This window comes from Mauremys mutica, unplaced genomic scaffold, assembly GCF_020497125.1.
Source record: "Mauremys mutica isolate MM-2020 ecotype Southern unplaced genomic scaffold, ASM2049712v1 000009F_np12_subseq_1:161612_obj, whole genome shotgun sequence".
NCBI lineage: Eukaryota > Metazoa > Chordata > Testudines > Geoemydidae > Mauremys > Mauremys mutica.
Window position 1 is genome coordinate 124,525 of NW_025422797.1, and position 22,401 is coordinate 146,925.

The window sequence follows — 22,401 nt, forward strand, 5'->3', positions numbered from 1 at the left end:
AAGTGAAAGAAATAATGTTCAATATAATCTCTATCACTTCACTACTTTTGAATGGTAACATTACCTCCCTGCTGCTCTGCACAGTTCTTACGTCAGACATTGTGTGTTCTTACTCGGGCTGTTGGGAAATTATTGTCTTTTGGTCATTCCAACTTGTACTGTGATCCTCTTATATCTCACAAGTCAAGCCAGATTGGTATTGGGTTAGGAGACATCCAAGGAACACAGAGGTGCTACAGGAAATGGTGTTGGTAAGTTAGTAGGAAACAAAGACTCTGCATGGTGTTAGGGAGCCCTGTGCAGCTGGTGTTCCATCTTCTCAATGAGATGTAACATGGAGGAGATTAAAGTTCTCATGGCGCTTTTCATAATTACACCATCCCCTATTATTAACTGGCATCCAGGCTAAAGCCCAGTTTATGTAATGACTTTCTGCTGACCTAAACTTACCATTGCAATTTCAGTCGGCTATGGTATTTGTTATGTCCTAGGGGCAGCCGGTGTAGGAAGCAATCACTTGAGGCCAGAGAGCAGACAGCTAACCAAAACCTCCATTTTATTTACAGAAACAGAGAGCTCACTCAGCCGGTTGAAACCGGCTGAGCTATCCCTTAATAGTCTAACTCAGTTGCCATAGTAACAAAACCCATGACAACCAAATACACAACATATTCCTCCCCCCCTAATAAGAACATCCCCTAAATGAAACACACACTAAACTAGAGAAGGAGGGTAGACTGCCTCCATTCCCAGCTAAACCCTGGGGATTATTTTGCCCCATAACCGTGGGTTCGCCCTAACTAAAGATCCAGCCGATGAGGAGGCCTTCTGTCTCTAGGTGGATTACGGCGAACTTCTGGTGTTGTTGCACCCGAAAGTACTAGGGGCTCAGGGTCCGCAGCACGAATAGGTGAGGAGGTGGTATCAGCTCGTGCTGGGCAAAGGGGTATCTCAGCTGCCGGCAGTAATGGAGGAGAACAGTCAGGAACAGGTGACTCATGATTCGGTGTCTCACCAGGAGGGGTGAAGTCAGACCCCTCAACTGCAGATGGGTCCTGAAGACTGGCATGACCTGGCAACAGCTGATCTACATGTCGCTGCCAGGTAAGATTCTCTGCAGTCCGGACTGTATAGGAAACAGGTCCTGTTTGAGTGATGACTGTGGCCGGGATCCATTTAGCTCTGGAAGTATAATTCCGAGCCAAAACTGGCTGCCCTGGGCTAAAGGTTCGGTCTTTTGCTCTGGGTGCCCGTCTGATTACTTGATATTGCTGCTGATGTTGCACAGTTTGTCTGGGTTCAGAAGGTTTCAGCAGATCAAAGCAAGTGCGCAGCTGTCGTCCCATCATTAGAAAGGCTGGGGAAGCCTGGGTCGTAGCATGAGGTGTGTTTCTATAGGAAAGTAAGAAGGTATCCAGACGCTTTTGAATGGAGTGTTGTCCCTTTGCTGATTTCAAAGCGTTTTTCATTGTCTGCACAAATCTTTCAGCTAATCCGTTGGTGGACGGATGATATGGTGCTGACGTGATGTGGTGTATCCCATTTGCCTTCATAAAATTTTGAAACTCCTGAGAGACGAACTGCGGTCCGTTGTCGCTCACAAGTTGTTCTGGCAGACCAAAACGACTAAAGAGTCCTCGTAGTTTTTGGATAGTACTCTCTGCAGTAGTGGACTGCATTATAGAGACTTCTGGCCATTTAGAATGGGCATCTACTGCCACCAAGAACATGCTTCCTTCAAGGGGGCCAGCAAAGTCAACGTGAATACGTTGCCACGGGTTTTCAGGCCAGTCCCATGGGTGTAGGGGTGCCCACTGGGGTGCATTTCTTACACTCTGACATGACATACAAGCTTTTGCCTTCTCTTCAATAGCACTGTCCAATCTAGGCCACCAAAAATAGCTTTGTGCAATTTCCTTCATGCGCACTATTCCACAGTGACCGGAATGTAGCTGTTCTAACATCTGTGATCTCAGGGGTGGTGGAATAATGACACGCCTCCCCCACAACAAACAACCAGATTGGACCGATAACTCCGTCCGCCTGGACATGTAGGGAACAAGGTCGGGTGAGACCAGAGAGATTTGTCGAGATTTTCCATGCATCACCAGGTCCATAACTTGGGATAATACTGGGTCAACGCGGGTTGCCTTCTTTATCTGAGTAGCAGTGATGGGTGTATTCTCTACCTGTTCAAAGTAGAAGATTTCCTTTTGGGCACTATCTTGATGTTTGACCGGTAAAGGCAACCTTGAGAGGCCATCTGCATTGCCGTGCAGAGTGGATTTCCGATATTTGATTTCATATGTGTGTGCAGAAAGTATCAATGCCCAACGTTGCATACGACTAGCAGCTAATGGGGGAATGCCTGTGTAGGGTCCAAAAATTGATGTCAGAGGTCGATGGTCTGTAAGAAGAGTAAACTTTCGCCCAAACAGGTACTGATGAAACTTCCTAATTCCAAAAACAATTCCTAATGCCTCACGTTCGATTTGGGCGTAGTTAGTTTCTGCTTTGCTTATAGTGCGTGAAGCAAAAGCAATAGGTCTTTCTTCTCCCGAAGGCATAATGTGTGACACGACCGCTCCCACTCCATAAGGGGAAGCATCGCAGGCCAATTGCAGGGGTAAGGATGGATCAAAGTGCGTTAGAACTTCAGAATTTAACAATGCATCCTTAGCTTTGTTAAATGCAACATCACAGGCTTCAGTCCACTTCCAGGCCTTGTTCTGCCCAAGGAGCTCATGAAGTGGTTTTAGCAGTGTGGCTAACTGTGAGATGAACTTTCCATAATAGTTCAGTAGTCCTAGAAATGAGCGTAGCTGGCTTACATTTCGAGGTGGGGGAGCCTCCACAATAGCTTTAACTTTTGCAGGGGCCTTATGAAGACCTGCAGAATCGATGATGTGTCCCAAATATTCAACAGAGGGCTTGAAGAATTCACACTTGTCTTTGCAAACTCGTAGGCCATACTCTTCCAGTCTTTGTAGGGTAGCCTCTAAATTCTTTAAGTGATCCTCTTCATTTCTTCCAGTGACCAGGATATCATCCAGATAGCACTGAACTCCTGACAAGCCACACAAGATCTGGTCCATAGCCCTCTGGAACAGGGCGGGAGCCGATGTGATTCCGAAGGGTAGGCGACAGTATCGATAAAGCCCCTTATGAGTCACAATAGTCAACAGCTCTTGGGACTTTTCATCGACGTGCATCTGTAAATATGCTTGACTCAGATCAATCTTACTGAACTTTTGTCCCCCAGCCAGGCCTGCGAAGAGGTCATCGATGCGGGGAAGCGGGTATTGCTCTGCACACAACACTGGGTTGACAGTGACTTTAAAATCACCGCAAATCCGGAGAGAGCCATCTTTCTTCACTATTGGAATGATAGGAGTGGCCCATGAGCTATGGGTAACTGGTATTAGGACTCCATTGGTGACCAGGCACTCCAGGTCTGCTTCAACTTTTGGCCTGATGGCATATGGCACAGTTCGGGCTTTCAGATATTTTGGTGGACTGCCAGGTTTAATGTTCAATGTCACAGTGATTCCCTTCATACTTCCCAAATCATCTCCAAAAACAGCAGCATGTTTCCTTAGTATAGGGGTTAGACTGGTTTCTTCTTTAGTCATCCGGTGCACTTCTGCCCAGTTCAGCTGAATCTTCCCAAGCCAAGACCTACCCATTAAGGCTGGGTAGTCACCTCTCACCACAAACAGTGGCAATTTAGCCGCCTGTCCATTGAGCTCCACCTTAACATCAATAGTGCCCAACATGGGCACAGCTTCACCTGTATACGTCTTCAGAACAGTTTTTGTTGCCTTAAGCGGAAGATGCTGTAGCTTTTCCTTATACACAGTCTCAGGAACCAGCGAGACAGCTGCACCGGTGTCTAGTTCCATGCGTATAGGTTTGCCCTCCAATAAGGGGGTTACCCAGTATTCATGTGAGCCCGCTGCCAAAGACAAAACATGCAGTGGCACTTCCTCTTGTGAGGAGGTGTCACCTTGATCATCCTGGGTCTGCTCTAGGGTATGCAAGGTTCCTCTTTTTGTCGGCCAGACCACAGGCCTCTTTTTCTTTTGTTTACAGGCATACTCAATGTGTCCCTTTTTGCCACAGTGTTGACACACCAGGTCCTTACACCAGCATTCTGATGCCTGGTGACCCAGCTTACCACAGCGGTAACATTCTTGACTCTGCACCGTTTTGTGGGTCAGTTCTTGTGACACTTTTTGCACCCTAGGGGATGCACCGATGTATTGTGCCTCCCTTGTAGCCAGTTCCATGGAGACAGCAATATCAACAGCCTTCTGTAATGTAAGCTGAGCCTCTGTCAGTAGGCGCTTCCGTATAGCTTCACTGCAGAGGCCACACACTAACCTGTCACGCAGGGCATCATTTAACATCTCTTTAAATTCACAGTGTTCTGCTAGCTTTTTTAAAATGGCTACAAATTGTACAACTGTTTCATCTTCCTTTTGGTCTCTTTTGTGGAACCTATATCTTTCAACAATTACCAGTGGTTTTGGGGAGAAATGAGACCCCAGGATTTCCACAATGTCACTGTAAGATTTAGTCTCAGGCTTAACAGGGTGTAGTAAGCTGCGTAGCAGAGAGTAGGTTTTAGCCCCTACAACAGTTAAGAATATTGGCACCTTCTTCGCTTCTGTAATGTCATTTGCAATACCAAAAAGCTCAAAACGCTCAGTATACACATGCCACTGCTCTGTATTCTCATCAAAAGGCTCCAGGGGCCTGGTCAGAGTAGCCATGATTTTTAGTTTCACTTTCACAGTCAGTGCAAACAAGCAGCTTTTTTTCTTTGTTTGGTCTTTACCTTGACTTCTACTTCCTTCTGTTACTGGAGCAGCACCAGGATCCCACCCTCGTCGCCAGTGTTATGTCCTAGGGGCAGCCGGTGTAGGAAGCAATCACTTGAGGCCAGAGAGCAGACAGCTAACCAAAACCTCCATTTTATTTACAGAAACAGAGAGCTCACTCAGCCGGTTGAAACCGGCTGAGCTATCCCTTAATAGTCTAACTCAGTTGCCATAGTAACAAAACCCATGACAACCAAATACACAACAGTATTCTCCATTTCATCTCAGTTGTGTTACGTATAGCCAACATGACGTGATCACTATATGCCTGCTTTCAGCCAGAGAGAGATGGTGTGTGGTTTGGTAAGTATTTATTTATGATTTATATCACATTCTCAGAGTACATGGTGCTACATGAGCTTGATCCAGCACCACTGAAGTCCACAGAAGTTTTGCCATTGACTTTAATGTGGGGCTCAATGAGCCCCCCGTTGGATGAATTGTTGAAAGCAACTAACAGTCTTTGCCAGAAAGAACTTAGTCTATAGAACATGTCACTCTAAAGGGACAAGTTAATTAGTTGCTCTCTGTTATATCCACGCAACTCCATTAACTTCAGAGGGCCTTCAAGGGTATAACTGAAGGGAGAATTTAGCCTTTAATGTTAATGAAGTGCTTTGAATGGATGACAGGCTGTCCAATAGCAGTGACTATTATTAATTAGTGTTATTACTATAGTAGTAACTAGGTTTTACTCTCCTGGAATCTGGGGATCTCTCAAGAAAGTTAAAAGGGAAGAAACTGAGAGACAAAAAGAGAGGAAATTGTGTGTGTGTGTGTGTGTGTATATATGAGGGAGAGAGAGAAACTTGTCTGATACAGTGCCCCAGTGTCTGGAGCCCCACATATATTTATGCATATCCTGACTCTAAGATTAGAGAGCATGGTGTTCCTTCTCATTTTTTACATCCATGTGCAGAACGAATTTTGTTATGTACACCAGTATGTGTCACACATCATCTTTATAATGGTGCACATAACAAAATTCATGTGGTTGGGGTGGGGCTGAGGGATTCGGCATGTAGGAGGGGGCTCAGGGCTGGGGCAGGGGGTTGGGGGCAGGGGGAGAGGGCTCCAGCTAGGGGTGAAGGCTTGGGGGGGGGCGTTGGGGATGAGGGGATTGGGGTGCGGAAGAGGGCTCAGGGCTGGAGAAGAGGGTGGGGGTGCGGGCTCTGGGGTGGGGACAGGGATGAGGAGTTTGGGGTGCAGGCTGCCCCGGGGCGGCAGTGGCAAGAGAGGACTTCCTCCCCCAGACCTCTCTCAGCCCAGCAGCTTGGGGCCAGGGGAGAGGTGCCTCTCCCCGGCCACAGCAGCTCCAGTGGGGTTGGGCTGGGCCGAGGGAGGGGTGCCTCTCCCCATAGCTCCGGCGGACCTGGGCCAGGGGAGGGCTTCCTCTCCCCTGGCTGCAGCAAGTCCAGGGAAGGTCCATGCTGGGGCTGGCGGGGAGGGGCAGGTCCACATTTGTCACTCTGTCTTGCCATCTTATTAGAAGAATTTTGTGCAAGCATCTGATATGAAAACTGTTTAGTCTTTTGGTATGTTTGGTGTAAGTCATCCATGTTTCTAAGTCATATAGAACAGTGGATAAAACACATTTTATAAATACGGATTTTCACTTTAATTGACAATTTGTTATTGTTCTGGGCTCCATCTTGCAAAAGACCAAAGCTCCTGGCTGCTTTGCCGATGCTACTAGTGATCTCAGCATCAAGATCTACACAGCTGGTAACAGTAGAGCCAAGGTAGCAAAATTGGTCAACAACATTCAGATGAATACCCTCTAAGGTGATATCTGGAACTGGTTCTGAAGAGCCTTGGTGCATGATAACAGTCTTCTTCACGCGTAGTGCTGGCCCAAAGATTTTGCATGAATCAGAGAACTTGGTAATAAGATGTTATAGGGCATCAACACTGTGAGCCACAAGAGCTGCATCATCTGCAAACAACGGGTCCCTTATGAAGATCTAATTCACCTTTGTGTTTGCAAGGTTCAGAGCTATGTTAAACAAACTCTAGGATGTCTAGTGCTAAGATAGACACCCCCTCGAACATCACAGCACACATGTTGAAGCAGGTATGAGAAGTAAATATTAAACAATGTAGCAGCCCGTACACAACCCTGCTTCACTCCACTTCAGGTTGTATACGTTAGCTGCAAAATCATCAGAGTAACTTCCCCACCATTTTTGTTGGAGCACTTTTCTGTCTCTGCTATTTTTAAAAAAAAAACAAAAAACCTTTTTTCTTCCAGCTTTTTATTTTTTCAATTTGTTATATTTATTTTTTTGTTCTTCCTCCTCTGAGGAGTTCCCATGTTTATTCCCGAAATCATTAAAAGCTGGAAGGCTGCACTCTGCTTAGAATGGACATGGTTTACTTAGTTGCATGTCTGCTCACAGGTGAACTATCACTGAAGAAGAGAAGCTTGAACCAGCAAGTTAGTTCCTGGCCCTCAGCCCTGTATATATGAGCTACTATAGAGGCTACTGTCAACACAGGGAGTGAAGAGAGGCGAATTTCAAGGAACTGTCACTGCTTTACCTGTACCCATGGGAACATATTTAAAGTGCACAACAGGGTAGATCTGTGCAGGGCCATCCTTAGGATTGATGGGGCCCTACGCAGTATTATTAAACTGGTGCCCCTATGCCCGACTTGGGGCACAGCCCCCACCCACGTACCCCCAGGAGACCCCCATTCCATTGCTGACACACACTGAGCTTCGTATGTAGCAGATGCTGCAGCAGCCCAGGCTCGCAGTCTGGAGGGGGAGGGATGAGACAGCAAAGGATACGGAGCCGCTCGGCCCTCTGCCCGGTGGAGAGTCACAGTTCCCCACAGAGATCCTGGTACGCTCTCCCCCATGCAGAATGCGCCGCACCGGCACATTCGCCTTTGTGAATACGGCCCCTGCCTAAGGAGACTGCAGTGCATGATGGATGTGCCGGAGCTGACTTGCTCTTACCTGCTGTCCTGATGGTGCCCCAAATTTTCGGGCGCCCTACGCAACTGCGTATGCCTAAGGACGGCCCTGGATCTGTGGTCATTCAGCTTTCCCTGTCCCTACTGTTCACCTCTGCCTTGCATTCTCAGGATTAATCTGCTCCCCCACCTTAACCCCCCAGGTAAAATATATAGGGGTAGGGAAACAGGTACAGTTGGAGGGATAAGAAATATATAAACGGAGCTCTAAAAATAGCTGTATAGACAGCACTTTGGAGTTGTGGCTCAGGCTACAGCACAGGCTCTGAAGCCAACCTGAGCTGCAACTTCAAAGCGCTGTTTACACTGTTATTTTTAGAGTGCTAGCACGAGCCCCACTAGCCCAGTCTGTGGTACTCTGGATGTCCTCAAGAAAAGAGAACCAAAGTTCCTTATTTTTGTTTAGATGTTTTCTGTTCCTTCTGTAGGAGTCACCCACACGAGTGGTTAGGGCAGTGGTGGGCAAACTTTTTGGCCTGAGGGCCACATCAGGGAATAGAGATTGTATGGCGGGCCATGAATGCTCACAAAATTGGTTGGGGTGTGGTAGGGGGTGAGGGCTCTGGCTGGGGGTGTGGGCTCTGGGATGGGGTTGAGTAGTTTGGGGTGTAGGAGGGTGCTCAGGGCTGGGACTGAGGGGTTCGCAGGGCGGGGGGGTGGGGAATCAGGGCTAGGGCAGGGGTGCGGGAAGGGGTGCAGGTTCTGGCTGGGGATGCGGGCTCTGGGATGGGGCTGGGGAAGAGGAGTTTGGGGTATAGGAGGGTGCTCTGGACTGGCATAGAGGGATTTGGAGGGCGGGAGGGAGATCAGGGCTGGGGCAGGGGATTGGGGCATGAGGGGTGCTCAGGGGTGCAGGCTCCGAGCGGCGCTTACCTCAAGCGGCTCCCAGAAGCAGTGGCATATCCCTTCTCTGGCTCCTATGTGGAGGCGTGGCCAGGTGGCTCTGCACACTGCCCCATCCGCAGGCACCGCCCCTGCAGCTCCCACTGGAGCGCGTAGGAGCCCGAGTGGGGCCATGTGGCTGCTTCTGGGAGCCGCATGGTGCGGCCCCCAACCTAGCGCCCCAGCTGCAGTGCTTGAGTGGGGCAAGCCCCAGACCTCACTCTCCAGCAGGAGCTCGCAGGCCGGCTTAAAATGGCTCACGGGCCACCCCCGGGTTAGGGTATATGACCTTGGTGCTCAGGGCTGGTTTTAGGGCGATACATCCGATTCCCCCGAATCGGGCCCCACGCCCCTAAGGACTCTCTGCCGCCGTGCCTCCAAAAGCACCGGCGGCCAATACAGCTGCCGCCGAAATCCTGACGCTGTCTTTGGTGGCAGCTCGATCGCTGCCGCGGCAGAAGGACCCTCCACTGCCATGCTGCCGAAGGCACCGGCAGCTAATTGAGCTGCCACCTAAGTCCCGCCACTGTCTTCGGCGGCAGCTCTTTCAAATCGGGCCCCGCCGTGCCTAAAGCCGGCCCTGTTGGTGCTGATGATACATACCTATTACCGTGGCAACCTGCCAGTCAATTTCTGTTTAAAATTTAATAGCCTCTCCCATTTGTAAAGACATTAACTGGCATTCTTGCCATAGTATTTCTTCTCTACTAATTTTCTGGCATATAGCTCTTCTGTAGCTACTTCAGGGTTAATTGGCTTTTGCTCAAGGAGTCTGTTAGATGTTGACACTAAAAAGTTTTTCCTTCTGCCCATTAGTCTCTGAACTGGTGATCTTAATAAAGCTGTGAGGTGTGTTGCAATATGCTAACAATGCTAATTATAGACCCCTTGAACATGTTGGGGTTTTGTTGTTGTTATCAAGTTCTTTGCATCTGTACTAACTTTTCCGCTAACCTGTTGGACTGTGCATAGTTAGGGCTTGACCGTGGTGTGCCTGAACGACAGATCAAAGAGAACTGCCAAAATGAACCACTTGTGAATTGTGGGCCATTATCTGTTATTAACTCATGTAGAGTCCCATGGTGAAAAAACTGTAATTTACATTATGTTATTACATTGTTGCTCAATGTGGTATGAAACAGCTCAATTGAAAAAAGGAAAAAAAAAAAAAAAGATTGGTAGTGCACCAATGAGATAATCTTTTCCATGTAATGCAAATAGATGTTTGACCAAAGGTGATAAAAACTTTAATTTAGTTCTAGTAGTTCTTTCACATTCTGTTGCCTGCCTCTGAGACTGTCATAGAAGCATAGAGTATTAGGGTTGGAAGAGACCTCAGGAGATCTACTATTGCATGTAGCAGTGTAGATGATTTAACCTTTTTTGGTCTTCTTCAGTATTGCCAGCTTCCAGAAAAACCACTGCTATTGCCAGGGCCGGCTTTATGACCCGCAGGGCCCGATTCTCGGCGGCTGCGGGGGGTCCGGTCCAGGTTTTCCGTGGCACTGGACCCCCCGCCATTGAAATGCCGCCAAAGACCCCTGGAGTGGACCCCCCGCCACCAAAATGCTGCCGAAGACCCCCGCAGCGGGGCCTTCTTAGGTGCAGGTGCGGGGCCCTCTTAGGCGCGGGGCTTGATTCCGGGGAATCGGGGGAATGGGCCTAAAGCCAGCCCCGGCTATTGCAACCACCTATTCCAGTTCTCTGCCAGTTTTCCTTCAAGATTCAATGATTCAGGTGGCTTCACTGCCTCTTAGGCAATCAGCGGAGAGACTGCAACTGATAATAGGTGCTAAAAAAGATCAATTCTCCAGTATTTATTGACCCATAACCAGGGCCCTACCAAATTCACAGTCCATTTTGGTCAATTTCATGGTCATAGGATTTTACAAATTGTAAATTTCATGATTTCATTTTAGTTTTCTTCTGACACTATGTATAATGGCTAGCAACCAGGAGTGTTGATAAGAGACTTATCTTTATTGCCTCACCCCAGTCACATGACATGGATTAGGGTTACATAAGGGCAATGCTCCTGTCACATGCCAGTATCCACTGATTCCTGTTGCTACTGGTACAGCTCGTACCTGTTGTCTTGGGGGCAGGGGGCATGTCTCCCTTTCCCTCCACCATTTTTACAGGCTGTCTCCCATTCAGTCACTGCAGTGTTTTTCCATTACTCTCTCCCTCTGTAATCTTTGATGTCCCCTTGTTCTGGAAGCTGTAACTTTTCTCCCTGTGGTTTTTCTCTCTCATATCCCTCCCATGTGGGGTGTTTTTCCTTTCTTCCCCATCTAGGGTTATCTTTCTTTTCCTTGTCTCTGGATCTCACTGTTTCTTCCTTTCTCCCCATGCCCCTTGGTTGTTCCCCCCTTGTGTTCCTCCTTCCTGTCTCCCTAACTCCCCTCAAGGAAGTTGCTTTCTTTGCTTAAGGTTGATGGGGTCTGGTAACACTCTGAGGTTCCACTGAAACACTTAGAGCAGTGGTTCTCAACCTTTCCAGACTACCATATCCCTTTCAGGAGTCTGCTTTGTCTTGCATACCCCCAAGTTTCACCTGACTTAAAAATGACTTGCTTACAAAATCAAACATAAAAATACAAAAGTGTCACAGTGCACGATTACTGACAAATTGCTCACTTTTTCATTTTTACCATATAATTATAAAATAAATCAATTGGAATATGAATATTGTACTTACATTCAGTGTTTAGTACTGTATATGGAACAGTATAAACCAGTCATTGTCTGTATCAAATGTTAGCTTTGCACTGACTTTGCTAATGCTTTTTATGTAGCCCATTGTAAAACTAGGTAAGTATCTAGATGAGCTGATGTACCCCATGGAAGACCTCTGTGTACCCCCAGTGGTACACGTACCCTTGTTGGAGAACTACGGACTTAGTGTAAGGGCAACAAGGGTAGCGGAAAGGCAAACTCTGGCAGCTACAGCAGTGGCTCCTTGTGGCAGAATGAGAGAATTGTAGGCAAAAAAATCCCTTCTATGATGCTCATATCATCTGAGCGTTCCATAAACATTAATGAATTTACCTTCAAAACAACCCTGTGAAGAAGGGAAGTATAATTATCTCCATTTTATAAGTAGGGGCACTGATAGGTACTGGGAAGATAAGTGACTTGTCCAAAGTCATAAACCTCAGGTATAGATTTCAGATCTCCTAAATCCCAGTGCAGTGCTTTGGCCAAAAGACCATTCTTAATCTCTGTTACCAGGCCTGTATGGAATTGGGCTTCTCTTTTCTCCCAGTGTCCATGATCACGGAAGTGTCCAAAAGGATATATATTGTAATTGCTGTGTTTTTTCCATTTCTGTTCTGTTTCATCAGGACATGCAGTATGCAACTACTGGACAATTTTCCATGGACCTGCACTACAAATCTGAAAGCACTGTTGCGTCTTTTCCCTTGTTATTCCTTATGCATGGAACAAGCTCCCCATAAAAATCCATCAAGCTATCACAGTGACCCCCTTCAAATTCCTGGTTGAAACTCTCCTCTGTCATGATTCTATGAATGTCTCTTACAGTGGTTAGGCAGCTGAGGTGCTGTGACTGCTAATTATCATGTTGACCAGCTGTGTCACTATTTCCTTGTGCTCCCTCTGTCTGTTTTCTCTTGTCTTATACTTAGATTGTAAGCTCTTTACGGCAGGGGCCATCGCTTTGTACAGTGTTTAGCACCATGAGAAAACAATGCCATTGACAGAAGAGCTCAGTATTGGAACAGAAAGTTTGTTTGCATCAATGGCAAATACATGACATGGTTTCCTGTTTCCATGGGAGTTCGGCAAGGATGTGTCCTGTCACCATCATTGTTCAATATTGGCATTGATTGGTTGATGAATAAGCTCAAGGAGACAGCTGTCAGTGGTACTAAGCTAAAAACCATTATGCTTTGACATTTCAAATATGAAAAAGTTCCATTATATTGTCTAATTGGCTAAGTTTGGTGAATCACTGTAGCTGATAGCCAGTCTGGTTGGGCAAGAAGCAAGATGATTTGGTCCAGATAAAATTAAGTCCCTCACCATTACCATCAAGCAGCTTCTAACTCCAAATTACAACCAGTGTAGTATTAACCTGTCTGGATGGGATATTGAGCAGATGGCAACTGTCAAATACTTGGGAAGCATCACAGATAGTCCTGGAGGATGCTCAAAAGATGTGGCTGCTCATTTAGCAGTAGCTGCTGCCATGTTTCAGGCCCTTCTGTGGCCTCTGTGGTGATATTGTGGTATCAAGCTTGCTACAAAGTTGTGGCTGTATAGAACCACACTTTTACCAATTTTACTGTACCTCAGTGAAACCTGGGTGCTGAGGAAAAGTGAAGAGCACCAGATTTGTGCTCCTGTTTCTGATTCTTCTCATCTTCATCAGCTGCTCCATGTTAAATGGCAGGACAAGATCAGCAATGAGGATATGTGTAACTGAACTCACCAACCACCTCCATCAGCACTGACTCGGTTTCTGTGGCTTTCTTCGTACAGACTAGTTCTTAGGATGAAAGATCAATGAAATATGAAGTGTGTTCAGTTTACTAAGGCATGCTGCTATGCAGTCAGTGATTGCATGGTCACCAAAAGTTTTGGTAGTGCTGTAAGATCGCAAATGCCAGATGTAGACTGAACATCCAGCTAGATTGTTTTAAAGACCTAGCTAGAGATCAATCCGGGTGGCACTTGGAGGCTACATCCCTTTGGAATTTGCCATGATGATGATAACAACACAGTGGGGCTTTGGCCAGTGCTACTACTACTGCTAATGATTATGATGTTGATGTCCCATTAGAAAACCTGTACTCAGAAGACTTAGAAAATATTTTTTTCCTTCTGGTAAATATAACAGTTGAAAAGAGACTGGGACGGGGCACCCTTCAACATCAGAAATCCGTGAAAGAGCAGTTGAATTACCTTGAAACCAGCAGCATAAACGAGTGAATCGTATAATGTGGTAGATTTCATCTGAGCCTTGCCACTGCTGTGATCTCTTGTGTCTCTCCTATATTTCTTTACTTGTACTTCAGGCCCACACTGTTGATCTTAGTTTGTCTGTGCAGTCATAGCACCCTCTACTGCCTCTTAGGCAATCTGCAGACAGACTGCAACTGCTATTAGGTGCTGAAAAAGATCAATTCTCCAATATTTATTGACCTATAACTAGGGCTCTACCAAATTCACATTCCATTTTGGTCAATTTCAGTCAGAATTTTAAAAATAGTAAAGTTCATGATTTCAGCTATTTTAAATCTGAAATTTCACAATGTTGTAATTGTAGGGGGCCTGACCCAGAAAGGAGTTGGGGGGGGGGAGGGGTCAAATGGCTATTGTACGTGGGGGGCGGTTTCTGGTACTGCTTGCTACTCTTACTTCTGTGCTGCTGCTGGCGGCAGTGCTGCCTTCAGAACTATGCAGCTGGAGAGTGGTGGCTGCTGGTCTGGAGCCCAGCTCTGAAGGCAGAGCCACCGCCAGCAGCAGTGCAGAAGTAAGGATGGGATGGGATGGTATTGCCACCCTTATTTCCAGGCTGCTGCCTGAAGAGCTGGGACCTCAGTCAGCAACCGCCACTCTCCGGCCGCCCAGCTCTGAAGGCAGTGCAGAAGTAAGGGTGGCAATACTGCAAGCCCCCCCCCCCCCAATAACCTTGTGACCCCTCCTGCAACTTCCTATTGGGTCAGGATCCCCAATTTGAGAAACACTGGTCTCCCCTGTGAAATCTGTATAGTATAAGGTAAAAACACACAAAGGACCAGATTTCACATGGGCGGGGAGGGAGACCAGATTTCAGAGTCTGTGACGTGTTTTTCATGGCCATGAATTTAGTAGGGCCCTACCTATAATTCTAAGGCGTTGTTGTTGTGTAATTTTTTTCTCATGAGAACAGCTTGGATCATTTTACCATTAAAAAATTAGGTGCTGACCCTAGAGGAAACTTCATCTCTGGGTGTGGGACTGTACACTCAGAGGTTTATCCATCTGAGCTAAAATATTTGGCATGCTTCTTCTTTTTTTTTTCCCCATGCATTGGTGAAGAATTATTTCTTCAATATCCATTGTCAGGCCCGTGAAGACCAAAAGACAAAGTTTGTCAGTTTCTGAGCTTTCTTAGAAATATGAAAAAGCACTAGATCAAATTTCACTTCCTGCAGAGAACCCTACAATTATAGCTGAACCAATGTAGGACTGACAGGAAATTTCCACTCTTCAGAATTTTGACCTTAGTCAACAACTACAAGTATTATGGATGGAAAGTGCCCTTTCTCTCCACCCTAATACACTTTGTTTTCACTTAGCCATTTATTGTACAAGGCTAAGAGTCTTACCCTTTTCATATTCTGAAGTTAATTTGTCATTCCCTGAAACTATAACCAGTCATTCTCAGACATAACCCAAAATCCTTTCCATAGCACTTCAGAGAAAGTGTCATATTGGGCAGGATTTTATGTCCTTTAGTGTCAATTAGCATTAGCTGGGGCACGTGGCTTGTGGGGGGAGGCTGAGGGAACTCGGCTTGTTTGGTGTGCAGAAGAGAAGAATGAGGGGGGATCTGGTGGCAGCCTTTGGCTACCTGAGAGGGGGTTCCTGGGAGGATGGAGCTGGACCGTTCTCAGTGGTGGCAGAGCGGTGGTCTCGGGTTGCAGCGGGGGAAGTCTGGATTGGATGTTCGGAGGAACTGTTTCACTGGGAGGGTGGTGGAGGACTGGAGTGGGTTGCCTAGGAAGGTGGTAGGGTCTCCATCCTTGGAGGTTTTTGGGGCCTGGCTTGATGAAGCCCTGGCTGGGATGATTTAGTTGGGGTTGGTCCTTCTTTGAGCAGGGGGTTTGATTAGATGACCTCCTGAAGTGTCTTCCAACCCTAATCTTCTATGATTCTTCTATGAACTTGGCAAATTTACTTCAATATAATTGGAACAGGGAATAAGTGCTTGTTCATGACCCATCATCCGTATAGACTACTTTTGGTAATTCCCTTGTGGACACACTTTATGAATAGTTTTTATAAGTAACACCATAGTATTGTCCTGCAAAGAGTGTAATAAACATATGAATGGTTGGTTGTTGGTGTAGCTGTGTTGGTCCCAGGATATTACAGGGACAAGGTAGCTTGAAAACTTCTCTTTCACCAACAGAAGTTGGTCCAAGATATTAGCTCACCTACCTAGACTCTCTAATATGAATGTCTTATGTACTGGTCTGTCCATTCAGAAGCTCTTTTTGATGAAACATTTATATGGAGAGTTCAGACTGGAAAGGGAAATGGGTGCTGGCAGTGGGATCAGTGGAGAGCAGGGTTAGGAAAAACAGCATTGTGGGTAAGGTACAGAGAGGATTACAATTGGAAATGAAAAAGATAAGTGGTGTTCTTCAAGTTCCTGAATAAATCAAGTTCTCCTCACTTGAGAAGCCAGAATGAGATGCCACCATCGTTATTCATTATTGGTCCCGATCCCCTCATATTGTAAGTATGAGCACACTTGATCTACTGGGCTCCAGTCTGAACTGCCCTTCAGTGCAAAAATGCACCCAAGCCTTCTGCTAGGCTCCTTGGGCTTGGCTTAGCTCCCTTCACTGGAGAAAAAAATAAGTGGGGATAACCTGTGCATTCACCATCCACTTGTGGTGCCAATGAGGTCACTCACAATACATTATGCAAACCTTTGTAACATGATCATCCCTTTCCTTTCTTACATGTTTTCATCAGCAGTAAAATAGTTAACAATGCTGACATTTATATTATCATTATTGGGCTCTGAGTAAACATCTCATGGAAATGAAGTGGGGCAGTTCACACTTCTCAGAGATTTTGTTTCAGGAGGTTTGCAAACTCACATAGCACTTCATTAGTTACACTTGACTCATGTAATCATTCTATATGTGTTCTCCTCCTGACCATAAGAGACCTCCATGTCCCCCTTTGTCTTCCCAACTCAAACCATGAGTTCTGGACTGGGAATCAGGAGATCTATGTTCAATTCCCAGCTCACTGCAGACTTGCTGAGTGATGCTAGCCAAATCCCTCATCTCCTCTGTGCCTCAACTTCCCCATTTGTCAAATGGGAATAATAATGGTTCCCTACATCAGAGGAGTGTTAGAAGGCTAAACTCCCTGGACATTTATATGGATGCTGAGAATCTCCACTTACTTTAGTAAAGCTTATCAAAAAATGTGAGAAGGATACAATCCTTTATGCTTCAGGATACAACCCACCTCCACTTTATAGGGCTTAGAAACTTTCAGGTAGGAAGAGGTTATGACATAACTCAAGGGTGGGCAAACTACAGCCCACGGGCCACATCTAGCCCACCAGCCGATTTAATCCGGCCCTCGAGCTTCCACTGGGGAGCAGGGTGTGGGGCTTGCCCTCCTCCTGTGCTCCAGCTGGGGAGTGGGGTCTGTGGCTGCTCCGTCTGCGCGTGCGTGCCACGGCTCTGCGCTGCTCCCGGAAGCAGTGGCATGTCCCCACTCCAGCTCCTATGTTTAGTGGCAGCAAGGGGGCTCTACATGCTGCCCCCACCCCAAGCGCAGCCCCCAATGGGAGCTGCAGGGGCAGTGCCTGTGGACAGGGCAGCGCACAGAGCTGCCTGGCTGCGCCTCTGCGTAGGACCCGGAGGGAGGACAAGCTGCTGCTTCCAGGAGCTGCTTGAGGTAAGTGCCTCCTGGAGCCCCAACCCACTGTCCCAGCCCTGATCCCCCCTCCTGCTCTCCAAATCCCTTGGTCCCAGCCTAGAGCACCCTCCTACATCCCAAATCCCTCATCCCCAGCTCAGAGCCTGCACCCCCAGCTGGAGCTCTCAAACCCCCTGCACCCCAAACTCATTTCTGGCCCCACCCCAGAGCCTGCACCCTGAGCCAGAACCCCCCCCCCCGTACCCTAACTCTCTGCCCCAGCCCTGATCCCTCTCCTGCCCTCTGAACCGCTTGGCCCAGCCTGGAGTACCCTCCTACACCCCAAATCCCACAGCTCCAGAGCCATCAGTTCCTGATATAGCCCTTACCCCCATCCCAGCATCCTGAATGTCTCATTTCTGGCCCCAGCCCAGAGCCTGCACCCCCAGCCAGAACCCTCACCCCCTTCTACACCCCAACCCCAATTTTGTGAGCATTCATGGCCTGCCATGCAATTTCCATTCCCAAAAAGTTTGCCCACCCCACTCATAACTGCTTATTTCCTGCACCCTTCTCTGAAGCATCTGGCATTGTAGAGGTGCCAGTTTCCATTGGCTGTATTCCTGGAGATTTCATCACATGACAGTCTAGTAATCTTTAATTCCGGGAGACTCCAGTCCAAGCCTGGAGGGTTGGTAACCTCAGGACCAGCTGCCTGAGGCATGGCACTGCTGGGTGGATACCAGGACGCTGCCTGCAGATAAAGGGGCCAGCGGAGCAGCCCTGCCCCCGCAGCGCCCCCCGGCCCGAGACAGCTCAAAGGGGGGGGGGCGCACCCGGCGGCTCCCCAGGACCCCAGCCGGGCTGACAGGGAGACGCCCGGGGCCGAGGCTGCAGCGCCGCGGGACAGACTCAGGCGGGGCCCGTAGCACAGGCCCCCAGGCGCTCTCCCGCCCTCAGGCGGCGCCCGGGGGGGGAGGGGCAGCAGGGAGCAGCGGCCCCGCCCCGCCCCGCCCCGCCCCGCCCTCCATGGCCGCGCGCTCGGAGCGGCTCTTCCGGTTCCGGGGCAGGCGGCGGCGGCGGGTCGGCGCGATGGTGCTGCTGGAGAGCGAGCAGGTGCGGGCCGGGCCGGGCCGCCGTCCCCGGGGCTGCCCCGGGCCCATCCCGCTCCATGGGTCGGGGGCTGCCGGGCGCTCCTTCGGCCCCTGTCCGGCCGAGCCGCGCCGCTCCCGTGCGGGTCCCCGCGGGTCCCCGCCGCTCAGTGGCCGCTGGACACGCTCCGCGGGGCACGGGCTCCCCTGCCCTGCCGATAAGCCCCAGGGCCGGCAGGGCTCCGGGCCTCGCCTAAGAGCCCGGGGCAGCGGCTGCGGCTAGTCGGTCTGGCTGCCGGCAGCGGTTGCTTGGAAGCTGCGGCCCGGCCCTTAGTGCCGCTTTCACCGTCTGCGGGGCTGGTTTTCCCCGGGCGTTGCGCCCAGCAGGGACCAGTGACAACAGTGGGGGCGGCCTGACTTTCAGGTTCTCTCCTGCCAGCAAATTGCGGTTCTGCTTGATGTGCAAACGCTCAAGAAAGCGTCTAAATCGAGCTGAAGTGTCTTCCTCGGACTTTAAAACTAAACTTTTATAAAAGAGCACAGTAATGCTAATACGGATGCCACTAACTTCTAGATTTTACAAAACGTTGATAAAGACTGTTCCCAACAGGCCTACTTTAAATAGCTTAGGTCCCTCTGTCTTTTGGGTGAAGGAAGCTATATAAATATTTCTTCATACAACACCTACACTGGTTTAATCCAGGCAAATTCTGTGTATAAATTGCTGGGAGGCATTGTGTTGTAAGAATGCTACTTTAATGAGACATCTGTCGTTAATTACATTGAGAATGGCAGTATTTGCCACCTAGCAGAAAACTTTCCTGTCTATTGACCCCCCCCCTTCCAGTCTTAACCAGAGATGGGTCTCTTCTTTCATTTACAGTTCTTGACAGAACTAACAAGGCTTTTTCAAAAATGCAGAACCACAGGGAGTGTTTACATAACACTGAAAAAATGTAAGTATCAGTGCCTTTATATTTGATTTAAATGGACAGTGTTCCTTTAATCCAAGTTCTCCTGTTCCTAATACCGTTATCACTAAATGAGAATTTAAAAAATCCAGTTTTAGCGATTTATGCTCTTTGTATACTTTTTGCATTTCTCTCAGCTTAGGCAAAGAAAAGTCAAGTCATTTCACTTTCAAATTGTTAGTGATGCACTGTTTGAAATTTAAACATTGCAATGAAATATTGAACAGCTGTCACTGGAACTTTTTAAAAGAGATATTATGGAAATTTTATTTCTCAGATTTATAAATGCTGTAGAGAGGAGGTGAACTGGACCAGCAAAATAGCTCACTACCCGTTCCTGAGGGGAGGCATATGCTGCGTAGCTTCAGGGTATATAACCTGTGCAGAAAAATCTTTGATATGGTGTCTTGGATTCCAAATTGCTTTTACAAGCAAGTGGTATACAGGTTGTTGGTGGTGGTGGTGGTTGGCATCCTCTTGATGCACTGAGATTTTGGAAAAATTTATCGGTTTTAATAAAATCTGGATAAACAGATTACGACATGCCTTGTGTTTTCAATACAGATGATGGTCGAACAAAACCCATTCCACGTAAGGGCCATGTGGAAGGTTTTGAGCCAGCGGACAATAAATGTCTTCTGAGAGCAACGGATGGGAAGAAAAAGATTAGCACAGTGGTAAGTAGCAAATCTGGGTCAGAGAGAGCATGCAAACTCGTTTGTTCCTGAAATAATTGCCTGCATCATTCAGGCTGAAGGCCAACTTTAGCTCATGTAGCATTATCTGGAATTTCTACATGTGGTGAATAAACCATCAGTGTCAGGTCTGAGAGCAGTCACAGCTTGGGCATATGACAATAGCATGGGCATTTGGATGCTGGAGATACGGGGCTCAGTGTTCCTTAGAGAGTTTGAATGTGCTGTGGGAGAACTTGAATGAATGTCACAAATGAATGAAAAGGAATCTGAAAAGAGTATATTATGTTGAAAAACTAGCCAGGATAATTTAGTCTGTAATATAGACAAAGTGGAAGGCACTGGAATAATCTAGGGTGACCAGACAGCAAACATGAAAAATCAGGACAGTGGGTAATATGAGGCTATGTAAGAAAAAGACCCTAAAATCGGGACATCTGGTCACCCTAGAATAAGCCGATGTAATTGGCTTGGGACTTTACAGTGAGGATTGTTCACTGTTTGAAGTTTGTAGATTTGTAGAGGAAATGCTACCCTTTTACTGAGAGGTGACTTAAATTGGTGGTGGTAGGAGGGGGAATAGTCCTCCAAAAAACTAGATCTGTTACCGAGAGTACTTTCCTGTTACCCCTCCACATGTGGTCTCTGAACCTATTTTGATGCCAACTCTTCATGAGATTGAATGTGATCACTTGATCAGACATAAGTGCTGCTAGGTGGGACCTGGTGTTTAACTGACAGGCAAACGTCTATTGAAATTTTTAGTCCTAGGATAAAATGTTTCCTGTATTTTATGCTTAACATCCGAATTTGCTTTTCACAGGTAAGCTCAAAGGAAGTAAACAAATTCCAGATGGTAAGTTTCCTATGTTCTCTCTTATCTTCTTTTTGTTCTTCTGTATTGTAAGGAGGAATATTCGATAATTTAAGATAAGCCATGGAAAGCTACAAATCATTCTTCTAGCTCTTTCACATCTCTCAATGGGTTGGTTGGTTAAATATTTAAGTTATAGGACAGATGCTTCCATATCTTGGTATGTATATGGTCTTTCCATTTGCATGACATTCTCCAAAGCATCTTATTTAACTCTTGTGTCCTTGTGAGGAAGAAAAGAGTGGTTTCCTGATGAGTTTGAACATTCTGTAAAAAGGAGCTGTGTGGAAATATAGGTTATCTAAAATGGAGATTTTGTAAACTTTTATTTTTTACTCCAGTGCACTGCCTCTGAGTATTTGGTCTATCTTAAAGATGCTTATTTCATGATTGCAGGCCTATTCCAACCTGTTGAGAGCTAACATGGATGGCCTGAAGAAGAAAGACAAGAAAAGCAAAAATAAGAAAAGTAAAGCAACCCAGTGATGGAACATAACGACTTTCCATTACTGCAAGACTTGCATTCTAGCCTTCAAAGTCCATTTTTTCCTAAGTCAACACTTTCTTTTGGCGGTAGAATACTGAGATGTGAACAATACCTTCACTTAAATAAAATGAAAATAAAAGGTAGTTTCTGTAGATTGTTATTTGGCAGGAATATTCACAAGATTAGACTGAAACCTCTTCACTCTCAGCTGCCATGTTTTGTTACACAGGATAGTCTGTAAACTGTTTTGGGGGATGCAAGGGGTGGTCACAAGGGCAAAGTAAGAGTAGATCTTAAGTAGTGAATGAAAGCCTAATTCTGTAGATAAGCCCCATGTAAACTAAGTAGGGAAGTTGAGAATTAGTGGGAGCGTTGACTTTTTTTCTATTTTAGCTTCTAGAAGTGGTTGGAGGTTAAGAGGTCATGACCAAAAGAAGCAAGTCCTAGAACTTCATGTTACAATTGCAATGACTGCTTTAGTAAAAGTCTCATTCTTATGAATGTGTTCAGGGATTTGGTGCTTCTTACTTTGAATGGTTATATTGCTACCACTCTGAAAATTGTAAATATAGTATCTTGATGCTTTGTTGTGAAACAGTAATATTTGCTTGTTCCTATTAAACAATCAGAAGTGCATTTGGTTGAAATGACTACTGTAATTGTATTGGTCTTTAGTGAATGATTAGTCTGATCATACGCTAGTCCATGTTTGCAGTGGGGATCCAAGCAGCCAGTTACACAGGTCTTGTACTACTTACAAGTAGTGATACAGGCATGAGAACCCCTCCTTCTGCACATACATAGTGATCTTCTGTACTTGTATAAATAGGTATGGAATCTTCTTGTAGCAGTCTGAGCTGTCTATAATTTCTGTTCTAAAAAACTAGTGGCCTCTTCCCCGGTCACTCTTTGCT

The 22,401-nt window shown here is 46.9% G+C and overlaps 1 protein-coding gene across 2 annotated transcripts; it reads left to right on the top strand.

The window, feature by feature from the left end:
* The first annotated feature begins 5,100 nt into the window (after window positions 1–5,100).
* Window positions 5,101–22,137, top strand: LOC123356898 (signal recognition particle 14 kDa protein). 2 transcript variants are annotated; one of them, XM_045000158.1, is made up of 5 exons: window positions 5,101–5,186; window positions 19,344–19,416; window positions 19,996–20,108; window positions 20,950–20,982; window positions 21,397–22,137. In XM_045000158.1, exons 1-5 carry the CDS (start codon window positions 5,148–5,150, stop codon window positions 21,484–21,486), a joined length of 348 nt encoding a protein of 115 aa, XP_044856093.1. In that variant the 5' UTR covers window positions 5,101–5,147; the 3' UTR covers window positions 21,487–22,137. The 2 variants fall into 2 exon arrangements, with proteins under 2 accessions (XP_044856093.1, XP_044856094.1); XM_045000159.1 differs by lacking the exon at window positions 5,101–5,186 and adding an exon at window positions 18,403–18,485.
* Window positions 22,138–22,401: the final 264 nt, after the last annotated feature.